The 16,852-nt window shown below is 57.1% G+C and overlaps 1 protein-coding gene across 4 annotated transcripts; it reads left to right on the forward strand.

Moving 5' to 3' along the window:
* The first annotated feature begins 708 nt into the window (after nt 1-708).
* On the forward strand, nt 709-2,491 carry LOC103700658. 4 transcript variants are annotated; one of them, XM_008782565.4, is made up of 3 exons: nt 709-814; nt 1,413-1,682; nt 2,224-2,491. In XM_008782565.4, the coding sequence occupies exons 1-3, from the start codon at nt 797-799 to the stop codon at nt 2,269-2,271; spliced, it is 336 nt and encodes a 111-aa protein (XP_008780787.2). In that variant the 5' UTR covers nt 709-796; the 3' UTR covers nt 2,272-2,491. The 4 variants fall into 4 exon arrangements, with proteins under 4 accessions (XP_008780787.2, XP_008780781.2, XP_026657897.2 ...); XM_008782559.4 differs by having other exon boundaries at nt 710-814; nt 1,410-1,682; XM_026802096.2 differs by lacking the exon at nt 709-814 and adding an exon at nt 817-839.
* Nucleotides 2,492-16,852: the final 14,361 nt, after the last annotated feature.

Genomic DNA, 16,852 nt, shown 5'->3' on the forward strand with positions numbered 1-16,852 from the left:
GGCACTGTTCAGCCGAACAGAAGGGTTCTGTTCGGCGATCCAGGGCCGAACGGAGCACTGGAGGCGGGGGGGGGGGGGGGGGGGGGAGCTACCTCGAGGTGGTCGTGGAGGCGCCGGCGAGGTGCTCGTTGCTCGGGAGATGGCCGGGGAGGTGGTTCCGGGAGAAGCCGGCGAGGTGGTCGGAGATCGGGAGAATGCCGGCGACGAGAGGGAGAAGGGGAACGGGGGGGTTTTGGGCGTTGGCGAGGTGCACTGCACCGACCGGCGACGAGAGGGAGAAGGGGGAGACGGAGGGGGTTTGGCCGCCGGCGAGGTGCTTGAGGCTGGTTTTTTGGGCGGAAGGGTTACGGGTGTTTTGGAGGGGAAGAGCGGGGTGGGGGGGGTTTGGGGGGTGTAGAGAGCAATTTAGGTGAGGGGGTGGGGAGGGTGGGGGGTAATTTAGGTATTTTTAATTTTTTAGGGGTGTCCTTAGCAAATGGGGGGGTGTTGAGAGTATTTAATTTTTTTTTAATTTTTGGGGGGTGTCCTGAGCAATAGGGGGGGTGTATATAGAACCACCCTTATCCCATGCGCCCACGGCCCACCCAATCATCGCAATTACTTGTCTTTCCATAGCTGGTTTCCAGGAAGAGAGAGAGGGAGTGGCAATACCATAATATACATCAAATAAGGTGGCTTTTTGGTAGTCAGTGCCTCCATATAAAGATTGGATTACTCGGCTCCTTGTGGCTCCAGTTCTTTTCTCTTCGAATAAGAGGGGAAGAACATAAACTACCAAGATTTTTTGAAGGGGAAGATGGAGGACAAGAAGGAGGTGAGAGCAAAGTTCGTTTTTCTCTGTAAATTTCTTTCTCTCTTTTTTGGTTTTGATGGTGTGAATAACCTCTATTGTTCTGTTATTCGTTGCGAGTAAGGTTTTTTTTTACTTGTTTGGAGTAAGGATCAATCAAAATTTGGTAGATCTTTGATGAGTTTTAGCTTCTTTTCTTCCTATCTTTTAGCTTGAGGAATTTTCCTTTTTATAGGCTCGTTCTGGTAACTAATTCCGAGATTTCTGCTGGTTGATTTATTCCATCTTCAATTTTTTGATTTCTCTGGGCATGCTAACACGCTCTCTCTGCATCGTTCTCTTGAATTTAAACCTTAAACGTTTTAATTTAGTGATACTCCAAGATAATTTAATACATGTACTCCCCCCCTTTCATGATAGATGCGTTTTTTTTTCTTGTTATTTCTTTGCTGTGTTTATTTTTTGAGACATTTCATAACTTCCTGTATCAATAAAATTGATATCTCCTCCTCATGCTTATTTAATCTAATAATAATTTTTCTTGGAGGAAATAAATAGCTCCAGTTGTTCGAATTTTTTTGTTGTTGTTGTTTGATTTTGTTGTGGGGATTGGTTGCAGCAGAGCAACGCGTGGATGTCCGTGCCGGCGTTCGGGGACTGGGACCTGAAGAACGGGATGCCGGACTACTCCTTGGACTTCTCCAAGATCCGCGAGACGCGCAAGCAAAACAAGAGGGACATCTCCCGCACCAGCCTCGGCAACGAGGACGACCTCAACCCGCAGGACCACCGCCACCAATCCCAGTCGCGGGACCATCACCACCGTCCCCGTACTCCCCCCGTCGATCTCCACCGTCCGCACCACCTCCATCGCCGCGACAACTCCCCCACCGTAAGCGCACCATCTCATTCCTTCTTTCCTCCCTCTTCTAATTAATATTATTAAAAAAAAAATCAAGCACTGCCTACCAAAATCGTCCACTTCTGGCCGTTGATGGCCCCGCCGGCAAACGGAATCGGGTTGGGAGGGGGGGGTGGGGAAACGGGAATCGTCTTACGGGCGTGGGATGACGTGTCAGATAGGGCGGCGGGCCACGGAAGCAAAAGAAGGGCGCATCCCCAGGCCGAGACGAATGCGAGTGGAAGAAGCAGCTGGGATCTTAGCGGTACCCAGACGAATTAGATGCAGCCAGCTGTTGCAAGCTGTCATTTCAGAAATAGACGCGTGTTGTAGTCAATAAAAGTTACACGTGGAAGATTAGTTTAAAGCCATACGAATGACTGACGCGATACTGTAGACTAGTGCGCATCATTTTGCTATGTAATAAACGGCTGTAATTTGACTTGGTTTTTATCGAGAAATGTACGGAAAAATAGGATCTTGTATACTTGTTAGTGTAGGCTTTAACTACTTATTGGTCATGTGCTTGCAGGGGAGGAAGAAGTTCATGAGCTACTTCCAATGCTGTATACGAGCATGAGATGCTGGCTTCCGCGATGGCTGCATGCCTGTGGGAACTCGGGATCATGACACCCACAACCTCCAAGTTCTTTTTTTTTTTTTTTGGTGTGGCGATGTATGTTTGTGGGCGAGTACTTGTTCGCTATACATGCTTGAATTGTCTTTCCGGAAAAGAACGAAGTATTTACCTTTCCAGTTCATGCTTAAGTATTTAATTTCATGCTTGGAATGTTCGTATACGCAACAACCTTTGACGAGCAAGTAGTTGTTTATGTTTGGGAGGTTTGACCGCCCGCAATCAAAGCAGCTTTCTCTCGGTTCGCCTGCATGAGATGCTCTTCTTCATTGAGATCGCTGAATGCCAGCAGAAAAAGTTTTGCCCTGAGATGCATGAAACTGGAGAAGCTTGCATGGGGTCATGTTATCTTAGCTTAGCGGGTGACAAAATCTTTGGGTTTTGGGAATATCCTGATATATATCTGGAGATAGGAAAGGTTAGGATTGCCATCTAATGAGATCTAGACTTCCATCCCCTAATGAAGACCTTAGATCATGTCATGGCCCTTAGATCATTTCATATTGATAAAGCAAAAATATTCCTAGGTGTTTTCAGCAATTGTTCTTATCATCATGCCAATACCAGAATTATTAAGTCTTGATGGAATCCAAAAGGAAATACAAAGAAATGAATACCTGATAGGACAGTAGTGGGGAAGCTTGTCTAGTATTTTCAGCTCTCCGAGCTTCATTTGGTCCATCTTGTTCGCAACGTAGATGCACGAGGCGACGAGTAGGTTGAAGGTATCTCAGCCTTATATCATGATCTTGATCTTAGTGTTTTGAGAATATAGAGTTGAGCTTTAGGAGGAGACCTCCAAAGTATTTACTTTGAGAGATGGTATGCAATTCATCATGCTGGCGGGATTAATGTGATCAAACTAAAAAATTGCTTAGCCTGCATGGAACTTTTACTATAGTTAAAAGCTGCTTATATGGTTTTCATCAAAGGAGGGGGGGGGGGGGGGGGGGGGGGGGGACTTGCTGCTAATATGGTGCTGGGTGTCCGTTGAGGTTGTAACCCCTTCAGGGGTAGTTTCTCCACTAGAAAGTCTATATTTCTCTTAGTGAAAAATGGAGTCTATCCGGTGGTGTTTAGCAAACAAGAAGGGTTGCAAAGTCATGCTCTAGAGAGCTGCATATTATAGAGGGTTAAGACCAACTCAACTACTGTTGTACACTGTTTGACAGAATTAACCTGAACTGATGTGACCAGCCAATTAATTCTTCTTAAACTATTGCTTTCACATTTCAGTAACATGTTGCTCTATATGAAAATTCCCATGGATGTAATACATGGACGGGGAGGTTAAATTGATTGGCATTGGGCTGTTATCGTCTCAAAAATGGAATCTTAAACCATTGCTTCATTAAATTGATTGAGTTTGGTTCTATGCGACCTTGCTCTCTCTCTCTCTCTCTCTCTCTCCCCCCCCCCTCCCTATTTTCTAATCCTAGGTTGATTTAATCATGCGTAGGTGGAAATATCATACTTTACTATGCTCTCTCGTGTAATTTAATTATGAATTTAATAGTTATTGAGATACCAAAACTTAATATTGATGAATTTTATGAAGGATATTGTTATGGGGGAATTGAGCCGCCATGCCCCACGTGATCGGCACGCATATCCAGGAAAGCTACAGCTGCCCTATGATCCAGCACTCCGACCCCGAGTCGGACCTCCTCGGCTCCGCAGCCCGACCCCGGGTCGGCTGCCCTATGATCCAGCACTCCGACCCCGAGTCGGACCTCCTCGGCTCCGCAGCCCGACCCCGGGTCGGCTGCCCTATGATCCAGCATTCCGACTCCGAATCGGAGATCTTTTGATAACGACAGGCTATTCTCCAGAGGCACGCCGCGGCCTCCTGCTCCACTACTCCCTGCAACGGCTGTACCCGATGCTGCCCACGATCTCCTGTATCGACCGTACAAAGCGGAGCTCCACTACGCCCTGCCATGACCGTACCCGGCGCTGCTCCACGACGCCCCGTAACGGCCATGTCAGTGGCCATTCTATCGTGCCCCACGACGACAAACCCCCCTGAGAGACCTCCCAGCCAGGTATATATGCGGCTGGGGGGAGAAGGGGGGGTAAGCAATACCTCCCAGAGCACTCTCTCCCACTTGTGATTATCATCTCTCCTCCTCCAATCTCCTCTGACTTGACCGTCGGAGGGCCATCACCACCCTGGTGGTGGTGCAAGGCTTGTTTGCAGGTTCCTTGGCGGAAGGTGGAGCGCAACCAGCACCAACCAAGACAACTCAGGCGGAACCCCGTTCACACCGTCGTGTCAATCGTTCTCGGTTTGGACCACCAGCAACAGTTGGCGCTAGAAGGAGGGCCGAATCTCAGAACGGTCGTAATGGCACGGCGAGGTGGTCGCGGAGCTTCCAATGCTTCCGGTCGCGGAGCCTCTCGCGCCTCTGGCCGGGAGGCTGCTGCGTCCCCAACACACTCTCAGCAGCATTCCACCGCTTCTCCTCCCATTCAGACGGTCGAACCTGCTCAGTTCGACCAGCTAGCCCAGCAGGTTCGCACCCTCGCGGAGGCAGTGCAGAATCTGCAGGGTGTGATCTCTCGGGTGCCGCAGCGGGCTCAGGAGCCGCTGCTCCCCGAGCACTCGCCTCTTCCTCACAACCCGCGCTCCTTCCTCTCCCATGGAGAGGAGCGCCGGCGCGGGGAGGATTCTCGAGTGCGGTCCATTCTGCCAGGACCTTCTCATCGGAGCTGCGCGGGGTACGAGAGGCGGACCCGGGCGCGTTCTCAGACACCCCAGTCCTCGAGGGGCCCGCACTCCAGTCGGTCCCCCTCGCGCCGCTCCTTGTCTCCCACCCACCGGTCGCGCTCCCTGGACCGGCGGGTGGACGATCTCCACAGACAGCTCCAGGTCCTGAAGGGCCACTCCAAAGATCCCTTCGCCGACTTGGAAATCTCCTCCTAGCCGGCGCTTGCCTCAAGGATCCTGCGAACCCTAAACCCGCCGGGGTTCAAAATGCCGGCGATCGAACCCTACGACGGGGCGGCGGACCCACGGGACCACATGGAGAGTTTCAGGACTCTTATGCTCCTCCATGGAGCATCGGATCCTCTCCTCTGCAAGGCCTTCCCGGCGACCCTCCGCGGCCCGGCAAGGGCGTGGTTCGCCGGCCTGGAGGCTAATTCCATCCAGTCCTTCCACCAGTTCACCCGTCTCTTCATCAGCCATTTCGCCGTCAGTAGCCGGCGAAGACTGGTCTCCGACTCCCTCTTCGATGTCCGGCAGAACGAGGGAGAGAGCCTGCGGGATTATCTCACCCGCTTCAACAAGGCAACACTGGAGGTCCGGAATTTGAGCCAGGAGGTGGCTCTCTCAGCCCTGAAGCGAGGCTTCCGGAAGGGCAGACTCACCTTCTCCCTGGACAAACGTCTGCCGCGGAGCTTCCCGGAGCTGTTGTCTCGGGCAAACCAGTATGCAGACGCCGAGGAGGCAGCCTCCCACCGGAACAAGGAGGCCGCCGAAGCCCCTCTAAAGCCCGGGAAGAAAAGGCGAAAAGAGGCACCCCAGAGGAGGAGCCCGACGCCTCAACGCCGGCGCAGAAGCCCGTCACCAGCAAGGAACCACGGCGCCACACGCCCTCGTTCTCCGCACCGACGCTTCAACCGGTACACCCCACTCCTGGCCCCCCGGGCCCAGATCCTCATGGAGGTCAAGGGGCGGGAGGACCTCCCGGTCCCGAGGCAGATGAAGAAGATCCCTGGGAGGAAGCCTTCTCGGGCGTACTGTGAGTACCACCGAGACCACGGCCACGATACCGAAGACTGCTTCCAGCTTCGGGACGAGATCGAGGCTCTCATTCGCCGAGGACGTCTCGGTCGATATGTAAACGACCGACGTCCCCCCGCAGACCCGCGTCCAGCCGACCCGGCCCCTCAGGAGCCTCGGGAGCAGAATCGACCCGTTGCGGGAGTGATCCACACCATCACTGGGGGCTGCTCTCGGCCCGTGAGGAACGCAGGGGGCTCGGCGGAAGTATCAGGAGTGGCCGTCGCGAAGAGGCAGCGGGTCGGAAATGTAATCACTTTTTGTGATGAAGATGTAAAGGGGGTTCAGACTCCCCACGATGACGCCATGGTGATCTCTCTCACTATGGCGGACTATGATGTAAGGCGTGTTCTTGTGGATAGTGGAAGCTCAGCTGATATTTTGTATTACGAGGCCTTCCAAAAGATGGGCTTTCCCCGACAATTGTTGCACAAAACATCCACCCCCCTCATAGGATTCACTGGAGACGCTATCTCGGCCGAAGGTGTCATCGAGCTGCCTGTGACTGCGGGCATTGCACCCGCAGAAGCCACGGTGCGGCTCGGGTTCTTGGTCGTCCGTGTCCCCTCGGCCTACAACGCTATCCTCGGACGACCCGGACTGAACGCCCTTCGCGCGGTGGTTTCTACCTACCATTTGCTCATGCGGTTCCCCACAGCGGCCGGGATTGGAGAGGTCCGAGGTGACCAGCCGACCGCACGGCAGTGTTTCCTAGCAACTCTCAAAGGGAAGAAGCCCATGGAGGCCCTAAGCGTCGAGTCACTTGACGCCAGAGACGAAGTGGCCTTGCGGCACGGGGAGCCGGCCGAGGGCGTAATCGAAGTTCCCCTCGAAGAAGGCCGCCCGGACCGCACGGTCCGGGTCGGTGCCAATCTCGACTTGGAAGCTCGGCTCCGGTTAGTGGAATTCCTCCGAGCCAATGCAGATGTGTTTGCCTGGTCGGCGGCCGATGTACCTGGGATCGACCCGGAGGTCGTTTCTCACGCCCTCAACGTCGACCCGACCCACCGACCGGTAAAGCAAAAGAAGAGACACTGTGCCCCGGATCGGATCCGGGTGGTCGACCAGGAGGTAGACAAACTCTTGGAGGCAGGTTTCATAAGAGAGGTGAGCTACCCCGAGTGGCTGGCAAACGTCGTACTTGTCCGGAAGGCGAGCGGGAAGTGGAGGATGTGCGTCGACTACACCGACCTGAACAAGGCGTGCCCCAAGGATAGCTTTCCGCTTCCACGGATAGACCAACTGGTCGACGCGACTTCCGGATATCAGCTACTGTCTTTTATGGACGCCTTCTCCGGCTACAACCAAATAATGATGGCTCCACAGGACGAGGAGAAAACTGCCTTCATAACAGACCGGGGGCTGTACTGTTACAAGGTAATGCCCTTCGGTCTGAAGAACGCTGGCGCCACTTACCAGCGCCTCGTCAATAAAATCTTCAAGGAGCAGATCGGCCGGAATATGGAGGTGTACGTGGACGATATGCTGGTAAAAAGCCGCCATGCAGACCAGCACATTGCAGATCTGGAGGAGACTTTCACCACCTTGCGAAAGTTTCGCATGAAGCTAAACCCAGCGAAGTGCGCTTTTGGTGCTTCGGCCGGGAGGTTCCTCGGTTTCATTGTCAACCAGCGCGGGATCGAGGCCAACCCGGACAAGATCAAAGCCATCCAGGATATGTCCCCTCCGACCAAAGTGAAGGAGGTTCAGGAGCTCGCTGGAAGGGTCGCCGCGCTCGGACGATTTGTGGCAAAGTCGGCCGAACGCTGCCAACCATTCTTCAAGGTGTTGAAGCGCCCAAAAGACTTCCTCTGGACGGCCGAATGCCATGCGGCGTTCGACCAGCTCAAGGAGTACATGGCGTCTCCTCCCCTGCTGTCCAAGCCGCAAGAGGGGGAGATGCTCTACCTTTACCTGGCGGTCTCCCCAACCGCAGTCAGCGCAGTACTGGTTCGGGAAGAGGCAAGACTTCAGAAGCCTGTATACTACATCAGCCGAGTCCTCCGGGATGCCGAGACGCGGTACACGAAGGCTGAGAAGATCGCCTTCGCGCTGCTGACTGCGACCAGGAGGCTTCGCCCCTATTTCCAGGCTCATTCTGTCACCCTTTTGACCGATCAACCACTGCGGCAGATTCTCAGCAATCCAGAGAATGCGGGACGGCTGGTGAAGTGGGCAGTAGAACTTGGTGAGTTCGACATCCGCTACCAGCCCCGACCAGCCATCAAGGCCCAGGTACTCGCGGACTTTCTCGCTGAGTGCACTGTGCAGGAGGCGGAACCTAAGCCGCCGGAGACACCCAGCCTCGATCTCCCGATCTGGACGCTCCACATTGACGGGTCGTCGAACCCTGAAGGTGGAGGGGCTGGGCTGGTCCTCACCAATCCCGATGGAGTGATAGCCGAGTATGCCTTGAGGTTCGGATTTCCAGTGACCAACAATGAGGCGGAGTACGAGGCCCTAGTCGCGGGACTCAAACTCGCCAAGGAGCTCGGCATCCGGCGTCTGAAAGTCTTCACCGACTCCCAGCTGGTGGTCGGGCAGGTTCGAGGGGAGTTCGAGGCGCGGAGCCCGACCATGCAGAGCTACGTCCGGAAGGTGCAAACACTCATTCCCGACCTCGGCAGTGTTGACATTCAGCAGGTCCCGAGGAGCGAAAATGCCAGGGCCGACAGGTTGTCCCGCCTAGTGGACGCAGACGCGCACAACTTGTCGAGGGCAATCTACCTGGAGACCCTGGATGCCCCGAGCATTGACGGGGCTGGAGCGGTGATGGCAATTGATCCGGAGCCGTCTTGGATGGACCCGCTCGTCGCCTACCTCGCCGAAGGAATCCTCCCTGAAGACGAAGATCAGGCCCGGCGGCTTGTAAAGAAGTCCGCCCACTACGTACTTTATGAAGGGAGGCTGTATCGGACCTCGTTTACCGCCCCCCTCTTAAGGTGCCTCCGCCCCGCGGAAGCGGCCTACGCCCTCGGCGAAGTCCACGAAGGCATCTGCGGATCGCACTTGGGGGCTAGGTCCTTGGCGCATAAGATCATGAGGCAAGGCTACTATTGGCCGACCTTGATGGAGGACTCGAAGGACCACGTGCGGAAATGCGACGCCTGCCAGCGCCACGCCAACGTCCAGAGAGTCCCCCCTGTCCCCTTGGCGCCAATCACCGCGCCCTGGCCCTTCGCACAATGGGGAATGGATATCCTCGGACCATTCCCCGTCGCTTCGGCCCAGCGAAAATTTTTGATTGTCGCCATCGACTACTTCACCAAGTGGGTGGAGGCAGAGCCACTGGCCACCATCACGGAGGCACAAGTCCGGAAGTTCGTGAAGAAGAACATCATTGTCCGATTTGGAGTACCTCGGGTCCTCATCTCGGATAACGGTCGACAGTTTGATAACAAGCACTTCCGGGACTTCTGCGAGGAATTTGGGATCGAGCATCGGTTCACATCCGTGTCGCATCCCCAAACCAACGGCGAGGCCGAGGTCACAAATCGGACAATCCTCCAAGGTATCAAAGCGCGGATCGGCCGGACGGGGCAAGCTTGGGTCGAGGAACTCGAGAATGTCCTTTGGGCGTATCGGACCACACAACGGACTCCTACTGGAGAGACGCCTTTCAGCCTAACCTATGGCACGGAAGCCGTTGCCCCCGTGGAGCTCGGACTCCCCTCGCCTCGGGTGGCCGCGCACCGATCCGAGGCCAATTCAGAGCAACTCCGAGGGAACTTGGATCTCTTGGAAGAGGCAAGGGAAATGGCTCAGGTACGGATGGCAATGTATCAGCAGAGGGTGGCCCGATATTACAACTCCAAAGTCCGACCGAAGCTTTTCAGAATTGGAGATCTGGTGCTGAGGCGAGCTAAGGCATCTCAACCTACGGAAGGTGGGAAGCTAGCGCCAAATTGGGAAGGCCCGTATAAAGTTCGTTGGGTAAACCGACCTGGCTCCTACCAGTTGGAAGCCCTAGATGGCCGAGAAATTCCAAGGGGCTGGAATTCCGCTAACCTGCGGATGTATTACCAGTAGAACAACAAGGCCAGAAAGACAATTTAAAAAGGTGCAATACTTTTCATTTCAATAATTTCTGGTTACAGTGGCGTGCTCGTGTGATTACAAGGAATTCCCAGAGGGGAATTAGGGAGTAAAGAAAGTAAAGAAGAGGTGGGGGACCCAAACCCTCAACCCAGGGCGGCTGCAGTCCCACCAGAAGTGGGTGCTTCTAACCGGAGGCGCCATCCAGCACCTCACCAAAAAGAGGAGGAGCCGCCGCAGAAGAAGCTCCCGCTGCCCCCAGGGGAACGCCGCCTCCAAAGGATATTCCCATCTTCCCCAGTGGTAGGAAAGAGAAGGGATTCGAGGGGGAAGAGTATATGGAGGCGCGGTCCCGGATTGAGCGTCCGGCGCAGAGCTCAACCGGGAGGCTGAACTTCAAGGAGGGGAGATGTGATCCCGGATGAAACGCCTAGAGCGGAGTTCCGCCGGGGAGACCCTCCTTGTTGATCCCAGATGAAACGGCTAGTTGGCTGAAGTTGTAAGGGGAGCGCCTCCCCTTTCCTTCGACAGGAGTCTCTCAGTCATATGCCAAGGAGGAGGTCTGCGATCCATGGCAACCTGCAGCTCTGGCTTAGCAAATTCCATCGTACCTGCACCTGTATTTATAGCCAAGCTGCGGCCCCCTGGTAGTTCCGATACGGGTGGCTCCAATAAATGCAGGCGCACTGAATCCGGAGCCGTTCCGGCTCCCGAGGCGTATCTCCCCGCGATTTCCTAAGCGTCATTCTCCTTAAATCGCATTCTTTGTGCAGGACGATCCGGGTGACGTATACCCCTAGGTCCACGTGTCTCTGCTCGCGCCCAGGCCGCATCCTCCTCGAAGAACCCGCGTATCGCGGCCGCTCAACTAACACTCCTCACCAGCAGCAACTGGCGATCCGATTTCCCAGGTAACGCATTAATTAGCGTTTAATACCCTTCTCGTGTTCCCCCCAGGCAACGCTTGGAGGAGAGGAGAAACACGGTCGCGGCTGGGCACAGAGAAACCCCGATGGGCGGCGAGCGACAAGTGGCCGACCAACGAGCGGAATTTCCCTGAGGCTTGACAACCCTCAGATGCCTGGCTAACCCGATGATCATCCCGGGAGCAGACTAGCCGGAAGCCCCGACCGGTCGCCTCGGCTTGCGCCAGCCTAGGCCGACCAACGAGTGGAATCTCCCGAGGCTCGGCCCTCGGATGCCTGGCTAACCCGATGATCATCCCGGGAGCAGACTAGCCGGAAGCCCCGACCGGTCGCCTCGGCTTGCGCCAGCCTAGGCCGACCAACGAGTGGAATCTCCCGAGGCTCGGCCCTCGGATGCCTGGCTAACCCGATGATCATCCCGGGAGCAGACTAGCCGGAAGCCCCGACCGGTCGCCTCGGCTTGCGCCAGCCTTGGCCGACCAACGAGCGGAATTTCCCTGAGGCTTGACAACCCTCAGATGCCTGGCTAACCCGATGATCATCCCGGGAGCAGACTAGCCGGAAGCCCCGACCGGTCGCCTCGGCTTGCGCCAGCCTAGGCCGACCAACGAGTGGAATTTCCCTGAGGCTTGACAACCCTCAGATGCCTGGCTAACCCGATGATCATCCCGGGAGCAGACTAGCCGGAAGCCCCGACCGGTCGCCTCGGCTTGCGCCAGCCTTGGCCGACCAACGAGCGGAATTTCCCTGAGGCTTGACAACCCTCAGATGCCTGGCTAACCCGATGATCATCCCGGGAGCAGACTAGCCGGAAGCCCCGACCGGTCGCCTCGGCTTGCGCCAGCCTTGGCCGACCAACGAGCGGAATTTCCCTGAGGCTTGACAACCCTCAGATGCCTGGCTAACCCGATGATCATCCCGGGAGCAGACTAGCCGGAAGCCCCGACCGGTCGCCTCGGCTTGCGCCAGCCTAGGCCGACCAACGAGTGGAATCTCCCGAGGCTCGGCCCTCGGATGCCTGGCTAACCCGATGATCATCCCGGGAGCAGACTAGCCGGAAGCCCCGACCGGTCGCCTCGGCTTGCGCCAGCCTTGGCCGACCAACGAGCGGAATTTCCCTGAGGCTTGACAACCCTCAGATGCCTGGCTAACCCGATGATCATCCCGGGAGCAGACTAGCCGGAAGCCCCGACCGGTCGCCTCGGCTTGCGCCAGCCTAGGCCGACCAACGAGTGGAATTTCCCTGAGGCTTGACAACCCTCAGATGCCTGGCTAACCCGATGATCATCCCGGGAGCAGACTAGCCGGAAGCCCCGACCGGTCGCCTCGGCTTGCGCCAGCCTTGGCCGACCAACGAGCGGAATTTCCCTGAGGCTTGACAACCCTCAGATGCCTGGCTAACCCGATGATCATCCCGGGAGCAGACTAGCCGGAAGCCCCGACCGGTCGCCTCGGCTTGCGCCAGCCTAGGCCGACCAACGAGTGGAATCTCCCGAGGCTCGGGCCTCGGATGCCTGGCTAACCCGATGATCATCCCGGGAGCAGACTAGCCGGAAGCCCCGACCGGTCGCCTCGGCTTGCGCCAGCCTTGGCCGACCAACGAGCGGAATTTCCCTGAGGCTTGACAACCCTCAGATGCCTGGCTAACCCGATGATCATCCCGGGAGCAGACTAGCCGGAAGCCCCGACCGGTCGCCTCGGCTTGCGCCAGCCTTGGCCGACCAACGAGCGGAATTTCCCTGAGGCTTGACAACCCTCAGATGCCTGGCTAACCCGATGATCATCCCGGGAGCAGACTAGCCGGAAGCCCCGACCGGTCGCCTCGGCTTGCGCCAGCCTTGGCCGACCAACGAGCGGAATTTCCCTGAGGCTTGACAACCCTCAGATGCCTGGCTAACCCGATGATCATCCCGGGAGCAGACTAGCCGGAAGCCCCGACCGGTCGCCTCGGCTTGCGCCAGCCTAGGCCGACCAACGAGTGGAATCTCCCGAGGCTCGGGCCTCGGATGCCTGGCTAACCCGATGATCATCCCGGGAGCAGACTAGCCGGAAGCCCCGACCGGTCGCTTCGGCTTGCGCCAGCCTTGGTCGACCAGCGAGCGGAAGAATTTCCTGAGGCCTAACCCTCGGATGCCTGGCTTAGCGCCGGAAGAATTCCCTGAGGACTAACCCTCGGATGCCTGGCCTAGCGCCGGAAGAATTCCCTGAGGACTAACCCTCGGATGCCTGGCCTAGCGCCGGAAGAGTTGCCTGAGGCCTAACCCTCGGATGCCTGGCTCAGCGCCGGAAGAATTTCCTGAGGCCTAACCCTCGGATGCCTGGCTTAGCGCCGGAAGAATTCCCTGAGGACTAACCCTCGGATGCCTGGCCTAGCGCCGGAAGAATTCCCTGAGGACTAACCCTCGGATGCCTGGCCTAGCGCCGGAAGAGTTGCCTGAGGCCTAACCCTCGGATGCCTGGCTCAGCGCCGGAAGAGTTTCCTGAGGCCTAACCCTCGGATGCCTGGCTTAGCGCCGGAAGAATTTCCTGAGGCCTAACCCTCGGATGCCTGGCTTAGCGCCGGAAGAGTTTCCTGAGGCCTAACCCTCGGATGCCTGGCCTAGCGCCGGAAGAGTTTCCTGAGGCCTAACCCTCGGATGCCTGGCTCAGCGCCGGAAGAGTTTCCTGAGGCCTAACCCTCGGATGCCTGGCTTAGCGCCGGAAGAATTTCCTGAGGCCTAACCCTCGGATGCCTGGCTTAGCGCCGGAAGAATTTCCTGAGGCCTAACCCTCGGATGCCTGGCTTAGCGCCGGAAGAATTTCCTGAGGCCTAACCCTCGGATGCCTGGCTTAGCGCCGGAAGAGTTTCCTGAGGTTTAACCCTCGGATGCCTGGCCTAGCGCCGGAAGAACTTCAGGAATCAAAAGTCAGCAAGAAGCAACCAAGAGCTAAAAAAAAAAAAAAAGAGGACGAGGGCGAGATGAAGAAATATTCAACGTGCATTAATTTTCAGGGCCGAGGCCCATACAATTGGGCAAAACGCCGACATACAAAAATAAAAAAGACAATGGAAGGTACAAGAGGTCAGCTTGGAGGAACTCCCGAGTCGGGAACGCCGGGCTCGTCAGCGGGAGGTAGGGAAGCAGCAGGAGAACCAGCAGGCGATGGCGCCGGAGAGGAGTCCAGGAGGGAGATCTCGCTCAGGTCAACTTCGGGATACTTAGCCGACACCCTTGCCAGGCCCTCCTCGAAGCCCAAGGTGAAGGCTTCGGCCCCCGCGTCCGACGCGTCATGGACAAACTCGTCAGACTGGCGATAGGTCCGCACTGCCTCCGACATATCATGGGCGAACTCGGCGGACTGGCGATAAGCCTCTACCGCCTGACGCCCGATTTCCGCCCTCTTCTCGGCCAGCTCCGCCTCAGCTCGCTCCATAATCTGAGCCTTGGCCTCCAAGACCTTCGCCACAATCCGGCCTTCGGCCTCAGAGGAGACCCTCAGCAGATCAGCCTGAGCCTCTTTATGCTTCGCCTCGGTAGCAACCCGAGCGGCCTCGGCTTCCTTCAGGCGCGAACGGAGCTCTTGGACGTCCGTGCATGACTTCTCCAGGGCCGACTCCAGTTCGCCTAGTTTGGCTTCAAAAGAGCGGATTCGGTCGCAGGCGTTGTCGGCAGACCGCTGGGCCTTCTCCCACCGCTCTCGATAGTCCGCGATCTTCCGGGACTGCTTTTCAGCCCGTTCCTCCGCCTTCTTGACCCTGCTTTCGAGGCCCGAGGCGGCTTTGAGTTGCTCCCGAGCCTCTGACAGTTGCTCCTCCAGGGCGGCGAAGCCGAGTGCCCGCTCTTCGGCCTCCCGGAGCCTCGCCTCGAGGTCCCCGGTCGTCCTGCCTGCCGCAGCCCGGCCTCCCTCTTCCATTGCTTTCAGCCGGTCCTCGGCCTTCGCCAAAAGCCCCGCCTGTTCCTTGTAGCACTCCTCCAGACGGATCATGTACTGGGCGAGCTAAGAAATAGGAAAAATAAGGGAGTCAGGCGGAGAACAACAGAGCCAATAAATGGTGAAAGACGGCCAGAAGAACACTCACCGACATGAGACAGACGCAGCTGGCGGCCCCAACGTCAGAGACATCCAACTCCCGGACCCGCCGACGGTCCTTCTCCAGCAACACTGTTTCGATGAGATTTCGGGCGCCATCGGTAGTGAAGGCAGACCCCGATTTCTCCCCGGAGCCGGATGGTGGTTCTGCAGCCTTACCCTTATCCATCGCCTGGGGAAGAGTCCGACTGATCGCGCTCGGGGCGGGGGTCGCCCCAGGAATTGATAGGGTCCCGCTCGGCCGGGGCCTCGGCGCGTCCCTCCTCGAGTCATCAGGAGCCGACCGAGTCGAAGGCCGGGTCGGGGACCGATCACGTCCGACCCGTCCGTCTTGAGCAGGCTCAGGTGGCACCTCCGGAGTAGCGGCAACCTTACCACCGGAGGGCTGGTACAGCGTCAGCTGCCGGTCGGTGCCCACGACATCCCCCTGACCGGTGGGCCCGGACTCGTCGGTCGGCATCGGAGGTATCTCCTTACGGGACTTCTTCGCCGGTGGGGCCCCGCTCGGAAGAGCTCGTTTCCTCCTCCGGACTGCTTCCAGCAGGGACGCCCTACCAACAGCCTTCGACTTCACCGACCGCATGACGTCGTCGACCTCTGCAAGAAGGACGGGATGGTCAGGGACTGAGAAACCGAAAGGAAGAAGGAACGAAAGAGAAGAAAAGAGCTAAAGAAACGATGGCGGACTCACGGTCGGTGGGGACCGAGCTCAAACCGACGTTCACCAAGGTATCCTCAGAAATGAGGCGGCCCACCGGGGGAAGCTGGCCCTCGGCGACCAACCCCTTCAAGGCGGCGACGCCCTCGGATTCCTCCCTCGACAACTTCGACAGGCCAATTGGGGACTTCACCGGCGTCCCCCAGATTGCCCTGATTTCCCAGGAGGGGTCTGCATCAACGAAAAAGAAGCGCTCCTTCCAGTGGTGAATGGAGGTAGGACCCTCCTTGACAAGGCCGCACCCTCGCCGCGCTGCGAAGCACCACCACCCTTTGTCCTGGGGGTGGCCGCTCAGGCCGTAGAGCTCCCAGAAAACGTTCAAGGTGGCGGGAATCGCATGCAAGCGACAGAGAACCTGGAAGACCGTCAGAGCACGCCACGAGTTCGGCACCAGTTGCGTCGGTGCCATTCCTAAACCCCGGAGCACCTGTAAGACTAGGTCTGAAGGGGGAAAGCGGAACCCGGCTTGGAGGATGCCCTCATTGATGGCGATCTTCCCTCGGGGAGGATGAGACATCCTCTCCTCAGGCCCTGGGAGCGTGACATTGCAGGCCTCGGGAAGGTGGTACCGAGCCACAAATCCGTCTAAGTCCTCGGCGACCAGTTTTGACTTGATGCTATCTGCTCCCACTTCGCCCATCCCTAATGGCCAATCTACGGTCAGGACGGGGTCAAGAAGGAGGGAAAGGCCGGAACGACTGGGGTGCACTAGTACAAAAAGAAAAAGTATGAAGAGCTCAAAGTAGAAGAGTGGGAAACTCACTTGAAGAGGAGGAAGAACGGCTCCGAGAGCGTCAAAGGAAAAGCAAGCGAACGTTTCGGCGGCAACAATGGTAGCGCAAAGGAGAAACTCGAAAATGTCCGTAAAGAAGAAGACGGACGGGGGAGGGCCCCCGATTAAATAGGCGAAAGGGCAAGTGACACCTCGATGACGCCAGAAGACGCCTGGCCGCCGAAGGGTCGCTCGCACCCCAAAGGCGAATCGAC

This window comes from Phoenix dactylifera, chromosome 4, assembly GCF_009389715.1.
Source record: "Phoenix dactylifera cultivar Barhee BC4 chromosome 4, palm_55x_up_171113_PBpolish2nd_filt_p, whole genome shotgun sequence".
NCBI classification, from domain to species: Eukaryota; Viridiplantae; Streptophyta; class Magnoliopsida; order Arecales; family Arecaceae; genus Phoenix; species Phoenix dactylifera.

What these genes read in the sequence shown, in the direction of transcription:
- LOC103700658 (XM_008782559.4), top strand. An exon ending in GCCGCGACAACTCCCCCACC is followed by an intron (nt 1,683 to 2,223) that starts GTAAGCGCACCA and finishes ATGTGCTTGCAG; the next exon opens with GGGAGGAAGAAGTTCATGAG.